Consider the following 23,883-nt stretch of genomic DNA (forward strand, 5'->3'; position numbering starts at 1 on the left):
ATATTAGTCTCCTACCACCAATAGCAGAAGGGGAGAGGTAAAAAAGATCAAACATAATTAAAAATTATTAAATTTAATAAAAACATTAAAATTGTTTTTTATAAACACATCCAATAAAAAAAATTTTTCTATAGTTATACAAAGCATGTAAATTGTTTTTACAAAACAACTTGCTTTGCCTATATTCGAACTTCTACTCAGCTATGAAAAATTATAGCTTATTAAATATATTACATATTATGTATCGAAGAGAATTCATGCTTTAAAAACATCATATGTACATCAGGGAGAATTCATATGTACAAAGTAAATTATCGTCAGTAAAGAAAATGACATATAAAACGATATTGTACATATAATTCTTGTTTAGAGATTCTGCAATTTTCATTTATACATGTAAATTTTATAGATCATAGTAACCATAAGAATTTATGTTACTTATATGTATAAATATACATTTTGCAAATAATACAACAAAATTTTATAAGTGTAACTTAATACATAGTGAATTAATGGTAGTTAACAATAAAATTTTATGTATCATAATATGAATCGATTAAAAAAGATATTGATCTTAAGTTATTTTATTTATGACACAATTAATTTATATTACAAAAGTTACTTTCTGTCTTTTAATACTGCTATTGTAATTTGAACGTGAAATATATATTTTAGATATTTATCATTGATCTGTATGGTATTTATATACTATACATATATTGCTTAATGTGTGTAGAAGCCCACTAAGCTTTCCACTTTGAACAAGTATGAAGCAATTTTAAAACATACTTTACAGCACTCAAAATTTCTATTTTACTCTAATTATTTACTGCTGTTACAGTATTTACAATAGCAAATATTTTACAAATATAATTTATCTGCTGCTGTAAGTAAACTATTGATAGACCCATTTCACTGGTTGCCACAAGTCGCTCTGTTTAATAAGATTTTAAGAAGCGCTTAATATTACAAGGTATATCTTAAAAGCTGTCTTTAATTTGAATTAAGTCTTCCAATGTATTTATATTGTTCACTAACCTTCTCCTGCTACGATTTCTCTTCTTTTTCTTTATTATACCTTTCTAATTCTTTTAAAAATTGTGCTTTGGGTTTCATAACATTTGGCCTGTCCCCTCTACATTTTGGACAGAACCACTTGCCTTTGGGCTTGGTACTTAATGAAACACACGAAAAATGGAACCACTCTATAGGGCATAAATCATTGTCACATAATATCATTTCTCCATATGATATTTGATCACACAGACAATACGTTGGTTCGTCTGGGTCAATTGCAAGATCATCTTCTAATGGTGGTGGAGTATCTTCACGATGCTGATTTTGCTGATTACCTTGTCTAGATTTCCTTTTCTTCTTTTTGCCTGTATTAGTAGTGGTTGTCTTCTTTTGATTACCATTACTTGCATTTGATAAAGAATTAGAACGTGTTTCTGTCATCACAATCATGTCCATGGTATTGGCAGATTCAACCATTGTGTCTGTCCTTGTTCTCCTGGCTCTTTTTGGTTGTCTTTCCGTATTGTTTGCATTACCAGAAGAGTTAGAATTCATATTAGCATTTGTCTCACGAACTGATTCGTTACTTTCTTGCTCCTTTCCGAAATCTGTATACAATTTAAAATACACGGAATATAAAAAATTATGCTTGGTAAATATATTCTTTCAGAAAATAAACAAAGTCAACGGAAGGAGAATCATACCAAGATTACGGTAGTCTAAGTCTAGCTGTCTAGATTTATTTTCAATGAGATCTTGAACTTGTTGAACTATTTGCAATTTCTCATCTCCTATTTCTTGTGCTGCAATTAATGCTTGTTGAACCCTTAAAAGTGCTCTTCTTTTAACTGCTAAATCTGTATCATTCTTTAACGCTTCTTGTTGTTGGTCTACCTCTCGCAAATATGCTAGGTCAAATCAGAATATAATTATTATAGAAAAGTATAACATAAAATATATGTATGAAAATTAAATTACTTTACACTATCTTGAATAATGTAGTATGGTAAAATATAAAATAATAGATCCATATTCAAATTCAATGTTTACTTTATACAGAAATGTAAATATTTCGTCATTCATGTTTCTATTATTTCTATTATTTTATATTATATTATATTATCTGAAGTACATTCATATATTATACTTCATCTAAATGTTTACGAATGTTTCAAGTTATAAAAATGGAATCTTTGTAGTAAAAACGTATCCGCGTGTACGCTACAGAAATTTATTAAAAATTGTTATTTCTAATTACTTTGACAAGTGGCATCCAGCTCACGTAGTCGGGATACATGTCTCTGTAAATCATTTGGCAAGTTTTCCACACAGTCTAAATAATTCTCGATATACGTTGCAGAATATAATGCTTCGACAACAGCTTGATTTAACATCTTTGCTCTCTTACGAATTTCCCTCGGTAGTTACAAGACATAAAAACAATCTATTTAATGACAAACTCTTAACTGTCACTGTATTAGATTTTCGAACTTGTCGCACCATTTATACAGATATCTATTATCACTTAATTTACAATTACACCAATCAAGATCGATCAAATTGTACAGAACATAAGCAACTGTTACAAGACTCTTTTTTTTAATACTCCATCTGTATTTATGACAAGGATCAAACATGGCCGCCGGTTTCTAAGTGAGTTCCACAAGTTTATATTTCAAAATACGACACAAAAACATTATACATAAATGCCAGCTATTTTACTCCAAAAAATTCCTATAAATATATTCTTCGATACACAACTTTATGTATAATATATGTACTGTAAAACGCATATATAACATTTCAAGTAACAATTTACTATAAAAAAATTGACAAGATTAGAATCTCAAAAATTCCAAAATTATAAGACGCTTTTCAATCAAAACAATTAAATATTTTAATTGTTATATGATATTTAGAAATATCCTTTTTTATGTATATTTCTAAACGTAAGTAGTGGTTATAAAGTTTGGTGATAAATCGAGTTCAGTCATCGTTAAAGTTACTATTTATATTATTTTATATTATATCGATAATTCTTAATTGTATTCATCATAAAAAAATATTTCTTAATGTATTGTATTTTTGTATGCGTAAAGGAGGTATTTAATTATAGATTATTTTTTCATGGTAAAGAATTTGTAATGTAGACGTTCATTTGACTAGCTATTCTGACGTCAAAATTTGTAGTAAGACCTACCAATCCCGTATCACAATCCTATTTGATTTCGTTCGGTAGAAGAAAGAGTCGTGTTTGGGTTCTCGTGTACCGCAAAAACTGTCTGACACGGTTGATATTCGGGGAATATTTTCGTTTACTCGTTTGAAAGATATTTCAAAATCACGAGGATGACATCGACGGGAACTTTCCAAGGGTTTAGCGATGAGAAGAAGAAGTCCAGCAAGTAAGTGACATGCTTATATTTATGGTTTATTATCTGTAGAAATATCGTATGAGAGTCGTATTGTCCTTCTGCCAGTGATGTATCGTCTATTTATTTTAAACTGCAACAGAGAAAGCAACGGTTTTCATAGTAAAAATTCATCTTTTACATTAGTAATTGCTACCAAAGACATTGACAAAATGTTCGAACATTTTTAACAGTTTAAATTTTATTATTTAATAGATTTTTTTATTATCTATGTACTTTTAAAGATTACATTTAGAAGAGACAAGGATATTTATTTATTCGATGAAATTATAAAAATAATTGAATGTGGCGTCTTGTTGGTTACTGACTTTTTTGTTATGCACGGTGCGTCAGTTTGAACCGGTCATAACCGGACAATCCATGAACCTTTTTTCGTACTGGTGATGTTTTGATGAAATCGAAATTTACGAAAATTAAAAACGTATCTTTTTGTTGTTCAATTGTTAATCATATTTCAAGAGAGTTTAGTAAGTTACTTGCTATTATCAATGAAACTAATGCGATAAAATTACATATGAAATATGTATGTGTTATCTGAAGCCACATCCGTTGCGTTTAATATTACTTTATTTGAACATTTGCTTTCTTTTTATTGCATTACTATTAAAAATATAGTTGTGATCCTCATTTCTTTTTAATGTTATGTAAAATATTACTTGAAAAATATCAAAGTGTTTAATTTTTTTATTATATGAATATATGTAACTTTTTTAAAATAATGATATCATAATCTTCAATTGATTGCTGTTACGAGGATATGTCGAATTATTTATAGATACAATGCGATATACATATGTATGTGTTTTAACTGTTGCATCTGATAATTACGGAGTCGGTAATAGCTTAAATAAAATAGAGTAGTGGGTACTAAGATGTGGCAATAGATTGCGCTCGCTGCATCATTCATAATGCGAATTTCAAAAAGTTAAAATCCAATACTTTATAAAATTATTTTTTTAAATAAAAGATTATTTATACGAGTATTCATCTGTTGAAAACATTGCAAGGAAATTTTTCAGATGCATTGATTTGATTAATAATAACGATAAATATAATTGGTACTGCATATCGAAATTGATATGTGAATTTAAATGTGTAATCGTCGGTGTATTTCGAAATTAAATATGACAACGCTAAATTTTAATATAGGATTATGATACTTTTTTACTAAATAAATATTCGTACAATGAATATTATTATTTTGATTCCACTTGGTATATTTATAAATTGCTATAATTAAGAAAGCAGTATATCTTATATAATCTTCTTTTATTTTGAAAGGTCTCGGTGAGTAAGTTTTCCCTAACAAGTATCATGTTTCAAGTCCGGCATTTTCATGAAAAAAATCAGCGGTTTACCGCGGATAACGGCTAAATATTGCAAGGCATGTGTCGAATAAAGGGGTGCTTGCTTATCGGTAGAGCTAAAAAAGTGCATATGGAGTATAAAATGTACGGTTGAATGTTTTTCAAACGAAAGCGTGTTAGCGGCAACGCATTTTCGACAGAATGACCCGTCGTTATTTAGGCTTACCATAATTTATAATTACGTCGAGAGTTTAATAAGTTTACCTCTTGAGTGAAGCTTGAGTGAATGTTTGGAAAGTCAATAGCCGATGATTCGAAGTTATGAGATATCGATGATTGCTTGGAGCAGTGATTTTCAATCTTTAAGCTAAAAGAAATCTGTGCCTCTGATTAATTACTTGCATTATATTTAGGAATTGCTTGTTTTAAAAATTTTTACGGCACATTGGTTTCGCGAAAATCGCTGGTCTAGAGTTAGTTTAATAGTGGCAAGCGATCCAATGTCGCATTGTCAAAAAATAGATTGTTTAAAGGATGTGGCCACAGAATGGTGAAAGCAACGATGTCATTTTGATAGGACACGCAACGCGCCAGCCGTTCAATTCGCGCTCCTTTTGGTAGGTAGGGAACTGTGCATTTCTTCAAAATCTTGCGAGGGATGAATTATCTAGAAAGATTTCTAACAAGCGGATATTTTATGTCTGTTACGATACATAGACTGGTTTTAATATGAACCCATAATAATTTCTACGATATAAGACATAGATTAAAATTGCCGGATGCCCGTAATGATAATAACGGAAAACGACGCTTTCGTAAGCAGAAGCTTAATATTTCTTTCTCATATATACAACCCCATATGAATGGATGTTTTTCTTTTTTAGAATATATTATTTTCCAAATACAATTACTGTATGAGAAACGCTCGTGAATAGTGTCTTTCTTTTGTCGCAAATATTTTCTCGGAACGCATGCGAATAATACGCACACTTTTGAAATACGAGTCACGCTGTTTCAGGCTGACTCACCGGGTGTCGCGTCGTGTAGTTCTTAGCGTGCTGCATAGAGGCGTGTACATTTAGGCTCGGAGCTTCATAATTGCACGGATACGATATTGTATCCACCTTCTGTTCTGTCTTTTTCTGTTTGTTTCTGTCTTTCTCGTATCTTTGCAACGTCCATTTTTATGTCCCCTCGCTAATATGCAGACAGTATGGGACACGATAGGAAAAAAGGATACTCAGAATTGTACGATTACTGGAGATTTTTATTTTTTCTTTTCGTTAATTTTATTTCGTTATTCTATATTGCATTGTCTTAATTTTAGGCGTATTTTAGTTATGAGTAGAGCATCACAATTTTTGTTCTTCCATATTCTTTTATAATGCAGTTATAAAAGAATAATTCTGGTATCTAAAATGGTCCTAGATTAGAAACGATCAAATTGCCAATCATTTTGAAAACGTATGAATATTAACCAATCACCTTAAGTGTCCAATAAAATATAAGTGGCATCGAATTCAGTGTTTCCATTTACAGTCAAGCGACGCAAGGTATTCTTGCGATGAAGAAAATCCGTAAGGAGCGCGATTCAAAGGATAAATATAACCGTTGTCGCTGGCTAGACCGAAGGAGGTAGTCGAAGGGAGTTGTCTCTGTAGATCGTTGCGTCCGTGACTGTGCTTAAGGACATGCCCCTCGAAGCTGTTCGCCGCAGTCTTGCAAGGCGTCGAATAAACCGGCTTAAGGCCTCGTGCACACGTGCACGAGGATCATTTCTCCCTACGCAAGTTCGCGGCTGCGACGCCGTGTTGTCGATCTCTCTACCGTCAGTGGATTTCACGATTGTGCAGAACACGGCACGCTTCCTTTCCTGCTTCTCGACTTTTTGGAGGTGGCGCCTCCTCGTGTAGCCTGCGTTAGTTTCCCTCCGCTTTTCTGTCTGTCGATCTTTCTCCCTCGTGCTTGGTAGTGCGTGCACGCGACAAAGAAAGAAACGGAAGAGGAACCCAAGCCGTGTGCGCCGTGACCCAGCCTGATTGACCCACGTCGTAGACACGTTCGAACGTGCATAACCGGCACGAATTGTCGCGTCGTGACATCGAAACCGCGTGGTCGTGCGATATACCACTCGAAATCAGTAAACCAAGCTTGTTTCATCCGTGATACAGAAAAACAAAATGTGGGCTGGCCAAGACGACACGCAGCGTTTCAAAACCAGGTTCGTGCCACAAACTATCTACTTTTCTATTTCGTGAATTTCCTTCTTGTGTTTTTTCATCGATCGAACTCGAATGTGTAGTACTCTCCTTTACTTTATACGTTTTGACAGCGTATAACCTCGAGAATGCCTTTCTCCTCGGTTGCTGCTCGATCGAGCGACAAGTTCGACGACCTTCTATATAACGATCGAAATTGCAGTTCCGCAAAAAGCGATAAAGTCGTTTAGATTATAATGGATTGATGTGTTAGAGTTGGAGCGCGAATTGAACGGCTGGCGCGTTGCGTGTCCCCGCCTGTTGCTTTTCTTGCATGCGCGCTCTCTCTTTCTTTTTCTCTCACTCTGTTTTACCGATCGAATGCATCTTTGTTGAATTTCATCTACGTTCATTTTCACAGTCGTGCATCTTTGTGGTGGACCAACGGTTCGGCAAAACTATTATTCGGCACATCTGCCCGATGTTTTGTGTTTCGGGGTACAGATACCTACTTCCGTGATTTCGATCGACATATGTTTCGTACGCTTCGAATAGAACAAACGGCCACCGTTTACCTTTTCGTGTCATGCTAACACGCTGTTATGGCGGTTTAATTGCATTGGACGAAGTTTAATCTATCTATACGCGTTGGGAATTATTTTCATTAAAATGATGCGTATGAGCAATGTGGAAATATAGTTAGGGTTCTAGAGAGTGCTATTATTTATACGGACAATTTTAGGAAACAAAAGATTCACATTTTATTAAATGTTCATTTAATAAAATGGATCCAATATGGCCGCCACCCTTATTTGAAAGGGATGTTACGAAAGAAATAGCTTCTTCTATTTAATACGTTTTATACTAAAATTTTGTCCCTTTCATAAAATTTTAAGTTGTGCTCATAAGAAGGTTAATCCGCATTCATTACTGCATATAAAAATAAATATTCTCAAATCTTCTAATTGTTCAATAATTTTATTACTCGTAATTTCTCAATCAAGATCGTTCTCATGGAAGCTTTTTTCGATTACCCTGAAAGATCGTGACAAACGAGATTTCCTGGCAGGACAAATTTCGATGTTAATCGGGCAGCGACTCAAGGAGAACAGGAATTTCGAAGCCTGCAATCTAGTTTCTATTTCTGCGAGACGTTCGCGAGGAACGAGAACGTTAGACGCACCGTTTCTAGGCACGAAACAGTACAAAGGTTAATGCCAGTGTAATGAGAGCAACGAGTTACAGGGCAAACGTACACCTCCCTCCCGCCTCCCTCATATAAGCTCGCAGAGTCACGCGATTTTCAAGTTCAGAATTTCAAATGTCTCGCTCCAAGTGTCGTAGAGGACGGTTTCTTTTTTAAACTATCTTAAAGATGGTGTAGAGGAGAAAGAAAAATAAATAGAGGAAGTAATGGAGGACTATAGCGCATGCAGTGTAGAGTTCTTACGTTTCCATGAATATGTGAATCATTGCGATCGATAGGAAAGCAAATACAATAATATACTGGGTACATTTATATTGCATTCATATCAGACTTGTATCAGTAATAGTGGAAATACTTTGAAATAGAAATGTAGATATAGTGTAAACGTCACGTTTCATACCTCTGATTTTTATTTTATAAGTATTTTATTTATAAGTATTTATGGATTTTTTATTGCGTGACATTCTAATTTTATTTTTGTTTATAGAACACAGTATGAAAAATTTTATAGAGAAAAGTAGAAAGTAAAAGTAGAAAAGTTTGTATCACTCTGTGTATCAAATAATCAATACCATTGAGAATATTAATACTGGAATAGCTACTCTTTAACTTATATTTAAATATACTATAATGTAGGTGATTATAATTAAAATGGTATGATATGAAATAATCATATTTCAAGATAGAGAACACTATGTGCAGTATTAATCATTTAGAACGCATGTAACTTGTTTTATAGGAGAGATAATATACTTCAGAAAATTCCTTATTATTCTATACAATAGTTGACAAATGTCTTGATAATTGCTAGATGATACGCAGATTCTATTTATGAGCTATTTAAATCATATATCGCTATATGTATTTGAAAGTTGTTTTCTCTCTTTCTTTTTCGTGTTCCATGATTGTATTGTAATACAATTATTCGTACATTGTATAAAGAGGTACTAGAGGCGAGGTGACTGTGACACGGTTCACTTTGTCGTGTGGGTAGAACTCGTTTTTAAACAAGACCCCATGCCGTACATTCATGTGACCGGATTTCACTGAATATCATATCGAACATTCGTGAATAAGTCTCGTGCTGTGTGCAGCTTGTGCACGTATCTGCTGGTTTTATGCGTGTCTGATCCTACAGAGAGGAGTGTCTATCGCGTAAACAGCTCGTATGATTGCGACTGCTCTTGAAACAGAGAATGTTTAAAAAATTCTTTTATCGTAATTTTGTTTGACCAGTTTTTAGTAGAGTTTCATAATTCCTAAAAATCGATGCAAGTCAGGACTGAAAGTAAAATTTCGGGGGAATTTATAGTTTCTGAATATCGGAGCAACCAAGGATTGAAAGTAAAATTTTGTTTCAGAAAAAATTGATAGGTGACTATACCAAAGATTGTTACTTATGGTTACATATACGATCCTGTTCCAATAGTTTCGTGGATTATTTTACTAAGTTTGATAAAGGATACTTTGCTCATATTATCGCTCTTTAAAATTTCTGCCATAGATATAAAAACATACAATTATTTTGATGTAAAGCTTTCAGTTAGATATTACAACTTTTTGATGAAACTGGAATAGATCAGAATTGGAAGTAAAGTCAAGGGAAGTCCAGCATTCGCTCTAAAAGAGATTCATAAGTGAATACTTGAAAAATCCTTAAAATCCAAAGATTATTCGTATTTTAATCAATCATAGATCGAAAAATTTCATGACACGAATCTGTTGTAAAAATGTCGTAATCCAAAGACACCATTATATCGTTCTATCATATCGTTTTCTTTCAAAACTTCCTACAGCCATAATTAATATTTCTTTTAAATACTAAACCAATAATTAATTTTATATGAATGTTCCACTTTTTCTCTAGCTTAATACGAATTTCCTAGTCTGACTAATCTTTATCTACCAATCTGAATCCGCTAATCTCAAGCTACATTTAATACTCCCACAGTAATCTCGCGCTTGACAGATAGAGATACGGTCTCGCAGACATCGACGCGTAAATCAAGCGTCATTGCACACCGGTGTATATCTTCTCGTTACCGACATTCATCCGTGTCTCGATGGATTGAACGCAGGCGACTTATTTACTCTGGCGCGAAAGACACCGAGGTTGGTCGTTAAGTCCGTTAACGAGTCAGACCCGACTATTTCACCGCGCTATCGGACGTCGACCCTTCTGTGCTTTGCTCGTTTTTCGATTCGCCAATTTTTCCCCCGCTTTCCTTCGCTCTCTCTCTCTCTCTCTGTCTCTTCCTCACTCTCTCTGTTTCCCTTTCGTCTAATTGCTGTCAATTTTCTAGGGAAGGGCCACTCGAACCGGCTGACGGTCATTCGAGATAATAAGTCACCATTCTTGTGGTGACTCGCGTGGGCGTTTCGCGCGACCATTCTCGTTCTTTCTTGTCTAGACGGCGAAAGATCGTCTTATCTCGTGGTCGTTGCTTCAAGGCACACAAGGAATTCCGCGTTGATCTTCGAACTCAACCCCAACGTTCTCGTACTTTATTCGTCAAGATCGTGAAGAGCACAGGACGTTGATAATGAAGAGATATTCCGAGAGCAGTACACGCCGATAGGATCTATGTCGCGTTCTGCGGCAATCGACGCAGTCGTAGAAGGAATTGTCGAGCGGAGACATCGTTTTAATGGACGTAGAAATTGTCGTGTGTGCCGAGGGGAGTGTAATTTATGGCAAACCCCGCGGGTTCATAACACTAGCTAAGAAACCGGGGCTTCTGCTCGTTTGTTTTGAAGATGCGCTCGTGGGATATCTTAGATGAGAATTGGATGGGGCGCAGAGCTTGCCGCGTAATTGATAGCAGCTTCCGAATATCAGATTTCGAGGAATCGACGTTGATGTTTGCCGCTTAGAAATGTCGAATTTTCGAGTCTCTAAACGTTCGAAATTTCGAATTTTCCGATTCTCAAAGATAAGACTGTCGTATTTTCAGAATCTGAAATTCCAAATTCTCAAAATTTCAAATCATCGAATTTTCAGAACTTCAGGATTCAAATCTTGGAATTACAAAATTGTCCTACCTCAGAATCTCGATTCCTAAATTGAAGCATCCGATTTTTCAATCCTCAAACTTTCAAAGTCTAACCATTGAAATCTTCGAAACATTCGAAACCGTAATTACGGAACCGTAAAATTGTTCTAATTCCAAATAATTCTCCGTTCAAACTTTCGATATCTAGTTACAAAACTTGCCTTGCAATTTGCAAAGTAAACCTAGCGCTCGTATAGCAGGTCATCCACATGTTTAATTTTCCAATTACTCTCATCAGCCGAATTCCCATGTCAGCGAGACTTCTCCGAAACGTTAATGCACTTTCCCCACGAATTGTGGCGATCTGCACGTATACACCATTACGTGCGTGTCTTACCGATCGCACGCATGCGCGCACGCGGCAGATGAATGAAAACGATTTCCATTCATTTCCATGATTTTTCATTATAGGCGTTTATTCTTATTCCATTCCCAGGGTGTGTCGCGTTTTATTCGATACATAGCAGCCGGAGCCGTGTTGTACTCGCGACGCGACGCGCGTCGCACACGCATCCGCGTAAAATGCGACACACGGGGTACACGGTGTGTTCGTCGGTGTCCTGTTGCAGTGGGAACGTCGCTTTTCTCTGGCGACTCGTTTCACCGATCCTCTGCGCCATTCTCGTGTTCCGTTCTCTCATTCGACCGGTTTTAAAAGCCTGCCAACGTTGTCACGAATTATGTATACCGAATTTCTTTGCGCGAAATTTGTAGGTTAGAATCCTTAGTATCTCGTGTACTGAAATTATTTAGCTGAAAGCTGAATAGAGGTTAATTGGATCTGGGGATAATGACCTTATAATGGAAGAGAGGGAATTGAAGTTAATTCCCTGTCTTAATGAGTTGTAGCTCTTTCTTCAGTTTGCTCGAGTTTATGAATGAAGATAAGTGGAGAGTTAGTGATTTTTTTTAGGCAGGGTGAAGTGATTCTTTGATCTCTGGTAATTGGACAATTTTTGTCTCATTCATAATCCTTTAATATGTATCGCGTGCCTTGGGAATATATTACGTTACCCAGATTTATATGTATACGAATCTTTTGCCCAAAGTTTTCCAACATGCTACTTCACATTATGCTCGATCTTCCCTTTAGACATAAAAATACTAACATAGAAGCCAATATATCAGAACACGTATAAAATTCTATTTCAGAGAACCACACTTTCAGACTGTGAAAATTATTCACCAAGATAGAAGTATTTTTACTCCAATTCACAAAATCAATAAGACTCGCCTTGATTAATCTGTTGCCCCTACAGTATTTCGATAAAGAAAAAAAAGATTGTGCGTAACCACCATCAACCGATCGTTTGTTATTTTTCATGATGAATATACACATTGTTTTCGATTCAGCGAAACCATCACAAGATAGCGAAAGCTTGCGTGTAGCGTCGCGTCGCGAATATCAAACGGGTATGTCTCATCGGTTTAAAGGCCCATTGTGGCCGAACAAAGCGGCAATGGCGGAGGAAGAGGAAGAGAGAGCGAGAAAGAGAAGAAGCGAAACGAGGGATAAATCGAGCTTCGTTTAATGACACCTGTCGTTAACGTTCTATTGAAAATAAGGAAGTCAGAGTCGTGTCCGAAGGTTGATGCGATTTCTTCCTGCTTGCTCTTGTCCTCATTTTTCGATGTTATTAAAAAGAAAAAAAAAAAGAAAAAAGAAAAGAATGAATTCAATCTTCTGAAGTAACGAGAAAGATGATATGAAAGGTTTCATTTCTTACGGACGCATTTGTACTCTTTGTATCTTTCCTCATTTTTCACGCGAAAGCCTTTCTATTTGTTGTACGGTCAGTGTATTCTACCTTTTGAAGAGTATTAAGTCTTGCCTCCGGTACGTTTCGCTGCCGTAATTATCTCTGATAATTGTGCCAAGATATCAAGCGTATGCTCGTTTCCCAGTTTTTTTTAATTTCTTCAATTTCGTCGATCTATTGTGCTCACTGGGAAGGACGATGATTATGAGGAGATTTTAAGTGAATTCTCTTGATGAATTTATAGCGATATGTTATCGACACGTTTCACTATCCGTTCGTAGTAATCACAGTAGACTGAAATATACGTTCACATTATTGAAAATTGTTTAGCGCATGAAATTTATTTTATAAGCATTTTACAAAATTTAGTAAAGTTTTGACCACCGTGGCGGTTGATTTGTTAAATAAAATAGTTAGATTAATTTTGTATACCACAGTGATATCAGAAATAAAGTCATCGACAATCTGAAAAATAAAGTATATGTACTTAAAAATACCCAAACCACGATCATGATCGTATGTTAAACTTTGAACAGCAGACTAAAGTTCCACTCGAATCAAGCATTGAAGGGTTAATCGCGTATCTATTTGAAGACGTTTAAGAATAGAAAGAACCTGACAAATGATTCATTGGTAATGCTCGCTATAGTGAACAATGCAGATCAACTGGTCCCCATTCGCGCGGACATTGTGGCTGTTTATCAGCCGTGATTGCATTCAATTCGACACGCCGCGCCGTTACGACGGCTGCCAAGTACCTGCTCGTGAACGAATTTTCTAATAACGTCAGCCTGAGAGAGTCGTCCGTGGTGGGCCTTCGATGGAAAGTGTAGCGTGATACCTGCGTGGCGCATGCAAATCCAAGATTTAATATTCCATCTGAAGGGCCTGGGCGTGTGTTCACGCGTTAGCACGTAAACGCGTGATCGACCATACATTTCTTAGAACAAATAGTTTCCCCTCGCGCGGACGAGCTTTCACACCGGCGAACGTTCTTTATTCGGCTCTTTATTGTTCTATTCGATGAAAATGAGCGGAGAAAACGATTCTATTCTATCTTTGACGCGGTTGAAATTTTGATCTGTTTATATAGATTCTTTCGTGTCCTAATTCCCCTTTTCTCTTAATAAGATCTGTTATGTTTTAAGAGAAATTTCAATTGATACTTTTTAGTACTTTTCGATATTTCGGTACTACTTTAGAAATATTAGCAACAGTAACGATTTTTCCAAGTGTTCTTCAAACTTAACACTTATATGTAGAAGGAAAATATAGATAGGAAAATACAATTGGATCGAAAATGATTCAAAGCATTGGTACACGTTCGCTACTGATTGAATCTTCGTTATATGATAAATAGTATTTGCGTAGAATGCAATATTTTATGTGAATTATTATCAACTTTTTTTCATATTACTTGCTGATTTTTAGATTAAATTCCACATTGAATTTGGTATCGTACATATGTATAATATATATGTAAAACTATGCGAAGAATTGGATTCGTGAACTTGTTTTAAAAGTACGAAATAGAGATCGTGTTCGCGTTCTGTGAAATGCACTGCAGAATGCGTGGCTTTTTGTCGAGTGATCGTAGGTAATTAAAGAGGGTGTGGTCGAATTCACGGTGAAACCGATTTCTTGGACGAAGGTAGATTAGAAACGTGAAGTGAAATTTGCAATACGTGCTATGTATCGGAAAAATTTGTTCTTTATTAAATTTTTGAGAAAATACTCCTTTAAAGAAAATCACTTGTCTACTGAAAATGTGCGTACAGATCCTAATCTGATATTAATTATCGCCTTAGAAACGCGAAGTGAAACTTATAATAAGATTTGTGTATCGATAAGATCTATTTTCGTCCAATTTCCAAGAAAATAGTCCTTTGAACGAATTCATTTCTCCACTGAAAATGACTTTGGAGACAACAAAGTTCCTCTTTTTTTATAATAATTCTAGTCTAATGTTAATTATTAGATCAGAAATTTATTTCATATTTTTCCGAAAATAATCGATAGAAAATCTCTGTTAAATATTAAATATGCAGTAAAGTAGCTCATGAACGAATTGTTCCTTTTCCAAAATTGCTACTACAGTTCCTTCGACTGGTAATAAAAAACTGACTGACCAATCGTCGTTGAATGCTTACAGAATCCTCTTGATTTACCATCGTAATCCTCTCTGACGCTTGAGAAATCCCGTCCCATGTTTCTTGCCCTTCGGTCTCCTTCGACTCGATTCTGACTCGAATAGCGAGCGAAGAAAAAGAAAAAAAAGAACAAAAAAAGTTGTAGAAAAATCGGAAGTACTCGCGAGATCTTGGCGCAAAACCTAATGCATCTTGATTGCAACGAGACAAAACTTACAGCTGGAGTACTGTTCCAGGGATGGACAAGGAGCTTTTTCTTTCGCTCGTTTGCTGTCGTTGATTTATTTCAGTGCTGAGCTGCGTCTCTTTCTACCAGGTAAAATTAGAGGAAAATATCGGCTGATCGGCTTCCACAACTCCTCGTAAACCAATATCTCTGTTTTGCTGTTGACGGTTTTGCTCGGCGTCATTACCGGAATACGTCTATCCGGGGGTTGTTGCGTTTTTCCTCGCAGCAATCACCGTGATAATGTCTGTATCGCTGAAGGAATGTTATTGCTGCTAGTCTCGCTTCCATTTCATTTCTCTGAGCAACCGCTTTCGTTCTTCTTCTCGTTCCACGAAGTACAGGGTCTCGATGAAATTTTCAAATAAAGTTTATATGTTATGGTCGATTGCTTGACTCTTCATTCACAATTTAATTCCTTCCTTGGTTTTCTACCCTTTTGCGACGAATTGTCCTTTTAACAGTGAAGTCATTAATATAATAACGCAGACTATAATAGAAGAAAATAATCGAAAAAATATATTAATTTTTGAAATGGAATATCTAGTTTCACCAGTGATGAGATTTTGGTACACCAAAGGTAGATTAGAAACGTGGTGAAGTTTTTAAACACATATAAAGTAGTCAAATGTGTATATATCGAATACTAGAACGAAACATCATGTAAATTCCATAAATATCTGCTAAATTGTAATTTTCATTTTGGATCATATAAACGATCATGTAGAACGGTAGGGCTAATAGTAATTGCCTAATGTCCGACATCCCGGTACTTAAATTTGTCTCGGTTCTTAGACAGTCGTTCGACCAATTCTACACGCTCAACCGACTGCATAAATTGATAATCCTTATCGTACACGAGACGTCACTGGATGTTCTCTCGTGTTCTTTCGAACGGCTTACTCCTCGACGTCACGTCATGTTCGATCGAAGCCACAGATACTTCAAGCCTAATTATTTCCACGCAAATAAAGGACACGAGACGACGAATTAAACGTTACATTATCCGATCACGTGTTCTGGATCGTCTTTAGCCAATGGTACACATCGGTTCGAACGTTTCCTGTTCCGCCAGGCCTCAAAATATCGAGCACCGGCTGCACCGTTCAATTCCTAGAGAGTATTTATCGTTACGAGCGTTACGGCCGTACCGATTGTCGGTGGATAAAGCGTAGACCACACAGGGTAGCCTAGGACAACGTTGTATTCTGATCTCTGCGCTCGTTGCAAAACATCGCGTTAACGTTCAACTGAGAAACGACCACACAGTGCGATTCGAGTTTCTTTGATCCGACTATAGGATGTTTCAAAATCGCAGATCGATAGATAAAGAAAAGAATGAGAGGGATGAATGGAAGGAATATTTTTTATTTAATAAACACACGTTTGATTTTGTCTTCTTTTTTCATAATAGAGCCTTGAATCTCCAGCTGGATAAATTTTGGGATTATGTTGCGCGTTGAAAATTCCTTGCGTGAGGATTTTGCAAGTCTTAGAATAAGATATTACGTAGTTTGGTATGCGATATATAATGAATTCAGCAATAAAACATTGAGAGTTTAAATTTAGAAATTCCAGCGATAGGTAATTTGTTGTACATTAGAATTCCCAAATGACGGTTTTGTAAAGTTTGGAATAAGAAATTGTATATTGCATTGCTGATATGCAATATGTAATAAATCTGAGTAGATTTCTTACTCGAATCTTCGGTTAAATTTATGGGAAATAGTCGGTGTGTATAGTGGGTTGCTAGTATGCAAGCGACGGAGATTCACATTTTTTACCATTATGTTGCATACCTGTTTTCTGCAGGATATCCCGGGTGTTTGGAATTTATTCCCCTATCCAATGTATACGCTAATCATATGCAAAGTATAAAAAATTGCAAGTTCAAATAATTCTTTTTTCTTTTACAGCTGATACATTATCGAGAGCAGAGCGTTTATTAGACAGAAAGTATTTCCTTCGTCATTTCCTATCACTGTCTGTAGCTTTGAAGCATGCAGTATTCGCGGGAACAGGAACACAGAGAACATTAACCTGTCGGTGAATTGTCCATTCGAGAGCACGCCTTAAATTTTCTCGCTGAAAGTGGAACGAATCTCGGCCGATGTCATTCCGAGAAGCTGATTTTATCCGTGGCAATAATCGTAGGATTTTATGGGTTTCTTATTTCGATGATCGATCAACTTCCACGCTGTCAGCAGACTGTGTGGTTGTAGCTTTACACTGCCAGATCACGAACTCGTGAAAAAGAACGTATCTATTGGCTTGGTTGCTCATCGATAATTTTCATCGTAAATCAAGGGTTGCTTTTCTCGTCTCTATCGTTCAAATCTTCTGTCTTTTCCACGGTGTTGTTGTTAGAAACATCTCAAACTCGTTTTCTTCCGAGTAAAATTCTGCGTTCGGCCAGGAAGAACACGCCTTCTTTCTGACCACGATGCTATAGTAATAAATAGTCCGCGTTGACTCGGATAGGTACTAAAAAGTTATAAAGCAGAGATTAACATCTTCGTTTCCTGCATTTTCTTTCCCTGATATCCGCGCCATTGCTTCCTGCGTTGTTCCATCTTCTCTTTTACGTTTTTCTCGATATCCCAGTTTAGCTCCATTTTCTGCCCCTTCGTCTCGGTCCATTTTGTGTTTTTCTTGTCTTACGATTACCTCGCTTTTTAATTTGGCCGCACGATCCCGCGTTAATTGCGCGCCTGCGCACTGGCGAGCGAAAAGAAGCGGAAGAGAAGAAGGATGCGGGCCGGAATCATGCTTCGGTGTGCACACTATTTTTCGCAGTTTCCTTGGCCTACCGATCCTACCAGCTCCTCGCCAGGGGAACTATAATTCACGATGGAAATTAAAGCATGTGGAAACGCTCATGGAATACCTCTCCTCCGATGCATCTCGTGATCTTTTTAATCGGCGAAAAAAAAGAACGTGGCCAAGCGGTTTTCTCTCCAACCTGACACACATTTCGATCTTCTTTCATGTTTATGCATCAAACGTTCAACCTTTGGGCACCATTTTCGAGAGGAAGAGAAACTTGAGATTTGTAATTATCTTGATACCTTCATGGACGGTCCGAACCCGCTTTCATGTTGCATTCCATTGAGATTTTTCATGTTTTATATATTCTGTACGTTTTTACACCTCTAAATTCTCCATAAATCCATGAACAGTTTACTTTACCTAATTATCAATCTATTTAATTGAAATATATATAAAAAATGTACATAGGAACAAGCTTAAATTAAAAATTTGGAGTTTAAGGAACGTTTAAAGGAATGTTATTGGTTCCACGATTTCTCCCTTCAGTTATACATATATTTTCCTAAAACGTTAAAAATCTTCGTTTTCTAAAACGAGAGCAAATTGTATGAAATATACAAATTCAAGGATAAGTTAACAATACCCTCCAAATGTACACGTACAACTTTCTTCCCAGTTATTATATCAGCAATAACTCAAAACCTCAAAAAGATATCTTACCCTTTACCTTTTTCATTCAAGTGACTAACCCCCCATCACGCATTCGCACATTTACCTACCTACTCCATTAAAACTCCCCTGTGTATAAGAAACCATGGTATAATGTACACGCCCTCACGTGAACTCGACTAACGTATTCAAGCCACGGTTTTTTTTCCTCCACGGGTGCTTGAATAATCGATAAGCGGCCACATATTCGACCGGCCGAATTATAATAAATTATTATGTATCCTTCGGTATACGGTTGGACAGACAGCGCACCACGATCCGGTATACGCACGAAACGCGTCGTTTGTTATTATAGTAGTCGGCGTTTCCGAGGACGGCGGACGTGAAAGGTAGTTGTCCGATCGTCCAGCCTGATGTCAAATTGATATCGACCGTGTGCGTGAGCGCACGTCACGTGAAAACCCGCGTGTACGCACATGCAACATTCCGTTGTCGCGTGCGCACGCACGCACGCACGCACTAACGCACGCACAGTTCACCATCGCTTGTAATGCATTTTGTGGTTGGGAACGTCGCGTCGCTTGAAACCGCGTCGACGCTATATTGGATCATTATTGCAAACGTGTATCAGACGAAGATAACGTTTGCATACATGTGGGGATAAGCTTATGCATTTTGGTGACATGAGGTAGGTACATAAAAAGTTTGAACGATTGAAGTTTTAATGTTTGATGTTGAAGCTGCTATTGTAGATTGGGGACTATTGTTGGAAACGCGTGTTAGATGGAGATATCGTTTGCATGTATGCATGTGAGAGCTTATGCATTTAAGAAGCATAAGGTATATAAGAAGTTTGGATAATTGGGGTTTTAATAAGCAGGGGTTGAAAAAAAGGGTTGGTCAAAGAATGATGTCATCGGAAAGAGGGTGACTTTTTCAATTATTAAAACTGTTGGAGCAGGTGATATCGTGTTGTGTATCCAACTATGAAGAAAGAGAGTATCTATTTTATACAATCATTTTATGGTAAATTTACACACTTTTATAGCTTATCATAGTAATTTTATTCTTTTAATTTTTTTTTTTTGTTATTCTCATTATTATTATTTCTTTCCTAACATTCTCAATATTTATACTATGAAGCGTTATATTTTGATACATTTGTTGTATATGTTTAATATAACTCACACTTCGAGTACAAACTGTATTCGTCGATCATCATCATCGTCTCTCTATACACGTAAAGAGATACACACGTTCAAAATCCAGCTGAGACCATAAATCACTGGAGTATGTAGAGAAAAACGATAGAACTTTTCTGCACAATTAAGGAGGCAAAGATCAAATTGTCTTTAGCCAGCAAATTTCACCGAATCGATAGAAACAAATGGTACAAAACGTTTACAATCTGCATCTTGTATTCACATATGTCTCGACCGTTCCACTTTCTTCCCGATAAAGCGTCGCGCTGTCTTATACAGCCTGCAATTACAATATGTTTCACGCAACTTATAGACTTGTCCATACTTACGACTGTTATCGCATACAGGATTAATAACATTATACGTGCACGTCGTGTCCGTTGTTCGGCGATTTATCACGATATCGAATGATCAACGAATCCTAATAAAAATCCATCGATACCGAACAGTTATATCAACGCCTACAGAGCACGAAATAAACGTCCTCGACTGAATCTGCATATTAATATCCTATTCCGCCCAAACGAGATTCTTGTCCCTATTATCTGTACAAAACTACATCTTACTACTTAGTTTACCATTCTTTACTTACAAAGTGCATAACAACTATATGTCACAATTATCGCAACGAGATTTTACGCCTTTGGACTTGATCCTAAGTTGATTTCTATTGGTTCACTCAAATTACTGAAAAATGTACTTGTCTTATTATTGCAGTAACTCTTTCAATTATTAACGTGTAATTAATAAATTTTGTTATTAGAATTCACAGACATCGCTTAATTTTACTGGACAAATGAGAAGTATTGACAATTTTCAGTGATCCTGATATAACAACAACCAGAAACTGTATTTCATTATGGGATACACCATAGAAGATATTCCGTGTAACGATCCTGTAACGAAACTTTATGAATCGACTGTCTGTTTGTTGTTACCGGGCGTAATCATGATATTTATCATCCATTACGGATCGTCGTTTACAGGTATCTAAGTGACAAGCCAAGATGGATACCTCGTTAACACGTGAATAAAATTTACTGTGGTTTACCCGTTAGAAATTATTATACTTTACCGTTTCTTTACCGAGGGTAAAGATGGCCAGACTTGAATGTGCACTTGGCCTGTTTAATAATCGACCATTTGACCCTAATATCTTTTTAATGTATCGTTTAGGAGTGGTGCTTGTTAGTTGGTTTTTGAATTTAGTGTAGTACGTTCAACGTTGGATGATTTAGTATCACAATATATGAAGTATACTGCGACGAAGTATTCTATGTTTGTAAAGGAATATAGAGGGTTGGAATTCGAAGAGAAAGAAGCAGAGTATAAACAAATAAAAGAATAGTTATTTCATAATTAGATCGTAGAACTTATAAAAATCATAATACAATATTTATCTTAGTTGAATTTTCCAGAACTACCATTGTTTTTCTTTTTTTTTTTTTTTTTTTTTTTAGAAACTAAAATATTTTTTGACGATTTCTACCGATTTTTAAATATTTATACAGTCACGTGTATAAAATAAATATCCCTAGAAATGTAAAAATAAGTATTTCAACGTCAGTTCCTCCCATGGTTTTGGGATACTCTTTCCCTAAACTAATATCGTTCCGAAAGAAGCAGAAAGAGTGACAAAATTTAAATTTAGTCTCGCACGCCGAAAATACAGCTTGGTCCTCAAGGATGTTATTATAAACTCGCGCACGTGCCCCCACGATCACTTCCCTACGTTTTCCAGATCCATAACTTTCCTTTTTTGGGAACATGGAACCACTCGAAGCAAGCCAAATGTCAACATTTTCGCCTGTTGCTTAAGTATCTTTACATTTATACTTCGGTATAGGTTAAGAGCCACTCGTGTATATTTATATTTATGCTACGATATAGATTAGGAACCGTTTATGTAATTCAATACTTGTATTTCGGTAGATTGTATTTTTACGTTTCCTATTTTTTGCATCATTGCATTCGTGCGATGTCTGATGCAAATATCAGATTATCTTTTATAAAAGAAAAAAGAAAGATAATAAGCTGATAAAGAAGAATAAAGTTTTTTCGAAACGAATACTAAAATCGTGTACAACTTATTTCGAAACATTGTATATTTGAATTTGTAGCACCTTTCTCCTTATTGTTAATTAAAATCTCCTATCTATTCCAGAACATCCTTTCAGAGAAAACCGAAATTTTATTATATTCTTATACCACCTGGTCTTTCTTCATTCAACTTAAACCATCGAGCCATTATTTTGTAAGCGTCTGTATAATATAATATAATTATTTAAAAGATACGAAACACAGGGAACATCGAATACTTCTCTCGTGTCTTAAGAAATGAAAGAAAATAATGCTGGATAGGACATTTTAAGTTAAGAAGCGAGGAGTAAGCCCCCTGGCTTTTTGTGGAAAAACAACTTTCTTTGCAAGTGGTCCATTCGATGGGAACCATTTGGTGACTTTCCTATAGACCCTCCGCGAAGACCACCCTATCGTACGGTATTTCAAGATCTGAGGGGACCATCATCCACTTCCGTTCGTACGAGGGTTAATAACCGATAACACGGAACGAAGAGATGTAAAGTACAATCCTTATTAGACTGTGGTCTTTGCCTGCCCGGTATCGCGTTAACTTTCACCGCAAAAATCGAGGGATCCACCGCAAACGATATCCGTGATTTACCAGACTGGAGAGCCCCTGACGTTCTCGTATTCTGTGTTTCTCACGACTCATAGCCTCGGTTGGTCGTAAACCCAGCGCTTTAACGATCGTCCTTGATGATTCGTCATGGTTATTGATTTAATCCCGTGGTCAACCACGTCTTTAATTCCTAAACTCTTCTTTTTTTTTTTACTGTTACAGTTTCCATTTCAAAGCACGTCTACAGTTTTATTTGTTCGTTTCATGGTCGTGTTCTTGCGAATATGATACGTTTCAGTGGATAGTTGCACCAATCGAGAAAAGTTATTAATTCAGCAAGAGTAAGATTTTTACGACTTGGCCAACTTATTAGCTAAATCAAATCGAACGTAAGATCAATGTGTACTAAGTATTCGATGTATTAGTATCGTCTTCGAGAGATTATATTTTCGTCTCAAGTCATATAACAAATTTCCATTTAATTTTCATAGTTCATAAACGTGGTTGGATTTTGCCGCTGTATATTCTATGGATAATATCGCTTTGGAATTGCAAATATCCGTATAGTAAAAATATTAATCTCGCGAATAAAATTATTTAGAAATTGAGTAGATACCAGAATAAATAATAAAAATGTAAGCTGTGGTATTCACGTGTATACGACTTTCACAATTATATTTTTAATATCATCAATAGTTTTCCCTCCATTTCTGATCACGTATCTCGTTTTCATTCGTGAGTAAATGCTCGATTTGCCGATCCTTTTTATCCAGAATCGTATTTAACACCATTCTACGATCCAGATGTCCGATTATTATCAATCGTTTCAGCCCCGATCCAGGAACAAACCTTTTTCTTCACGGTAACAGGAAATCGCCTAGGCTATGGCGAACAAGCGATCGTGAAATCTTAGGCGCTCTCCCCTGTTTTCTCGCCCGATAATCCCAGTAAATGGTGATTGGAAGCTCATAGAAATTTTACGATCGCGATCTGTGTGCTTAGACGCCTGTGAAATCGAATTTTTTTCGGATCTACCAGCGTCAGAATGTGTGTTCCGCTCGATCGGAGATAATTACCGGTTCATGCGATTTTATAAAACGGTATCCCACTTTTTCATCCTTTTTTCTTTTAAATCATTAAATAAAACACAGACATTCCATAGCTCGGCTTCTAACTACGGTTTACTGCTTTTGCATTATTATATGATTATTATATATTCGTTTCGATCCTTCATTTTCTATGTCATTCTCGT

General features: G+C 36.1%; 2 protein-coding genes across 4 annotated transcripts in view; one reads left to right on the plus strand and one right to left on the minus strand.

Annotated features, from left to right (window-relative positions):
- Positions 1-568: 568 nt before the first annotated feature.
- Positions 569-2,777, minus strand: LOC100648743 (inhibitor of growth protein 1). The gene is made up of 3 exons (XM_003395010.4): positions 2,276-2,777; positions 1,722-1,925; positions 569-1,625 (listed from the first exon to the last, which is right to left on the minus strand). Exons 1-3 carry the CDS (start codon positions 2,409-2,411, stop codon positions 1,048-1,050), a joined length of 918 nt encoding a protein of 305 aa, XP_003395058.1. The 5' UTR covers positions 2,412-2,777; the 3' UTR covers positions 569-1,047.
- Positions 2,778-3,219: 442 nt separating this feature from the next.
- The window catches only part of LOC100648857 (microtubule-associated protein Jupiter), an 86,433-nt gene continuing 65,769 nt past the window's right edge, over positions 3,220-23,883 (plus strand). The window contains exon 1 of one of the 3 annotated variants that reach the window (XM_012308100.3): positions 3,220-3,422. In XM_012308100.3, coding sequence (XP_012163490.1) covers positions 3,367-3,422 — 56 coding nt within the window. In that variant the 5' untranslated portion in view covers positions 3,220-3,366. Of the gene's footprint in view, positions 3,423-6,801; positions 6,978-23,883 lie in introns of those variants that run through there. The other 2 variants (XM_012308095.3, XM_012308096.3) reach the window with 2 other exon arrangements.

This window comes from Bombus terrestris, chromosome 4, assembly GCF_910591885.1.
Source record: "Bombus terrestris chromosome 4, iyBomTerr1.2, whole genome shotgun sequence".
NCBI classification, from domain to species: Eukaryota; Metazoa; Arthropoda; class Insecta; order Hymenoptera; family Apidae; genus Bombus; species Bombus terrestris.

What these genes read in the sequence shown, in the direction of transcription:
- LOC100648743 (XM_003395010.4), bottom strand. Translation starts at nt 2,411, where the DNA reads ATGTTAAATCAAGCTGTTGTCGAAGCATTATATTCTGCAACGTATATC. An exon ending in GCTGGATGCCACTTGTCAAA is followed by an intron (nt 1,926 to 2,275) that starts GTAATTAGAAAT and finishes GATTTGACCTAG; the next exon opens with CATATTTGCGAGAGGTAGAC. An exon ending in CTTAGACTACCGTAATCTTG is followed by an intron (nt 1,626 to 1,721) that starts GTATGATTCTCC and finishes AATTGTATACAG; the next exon opens with ATTTCGGAAAGGAGCAAGAA.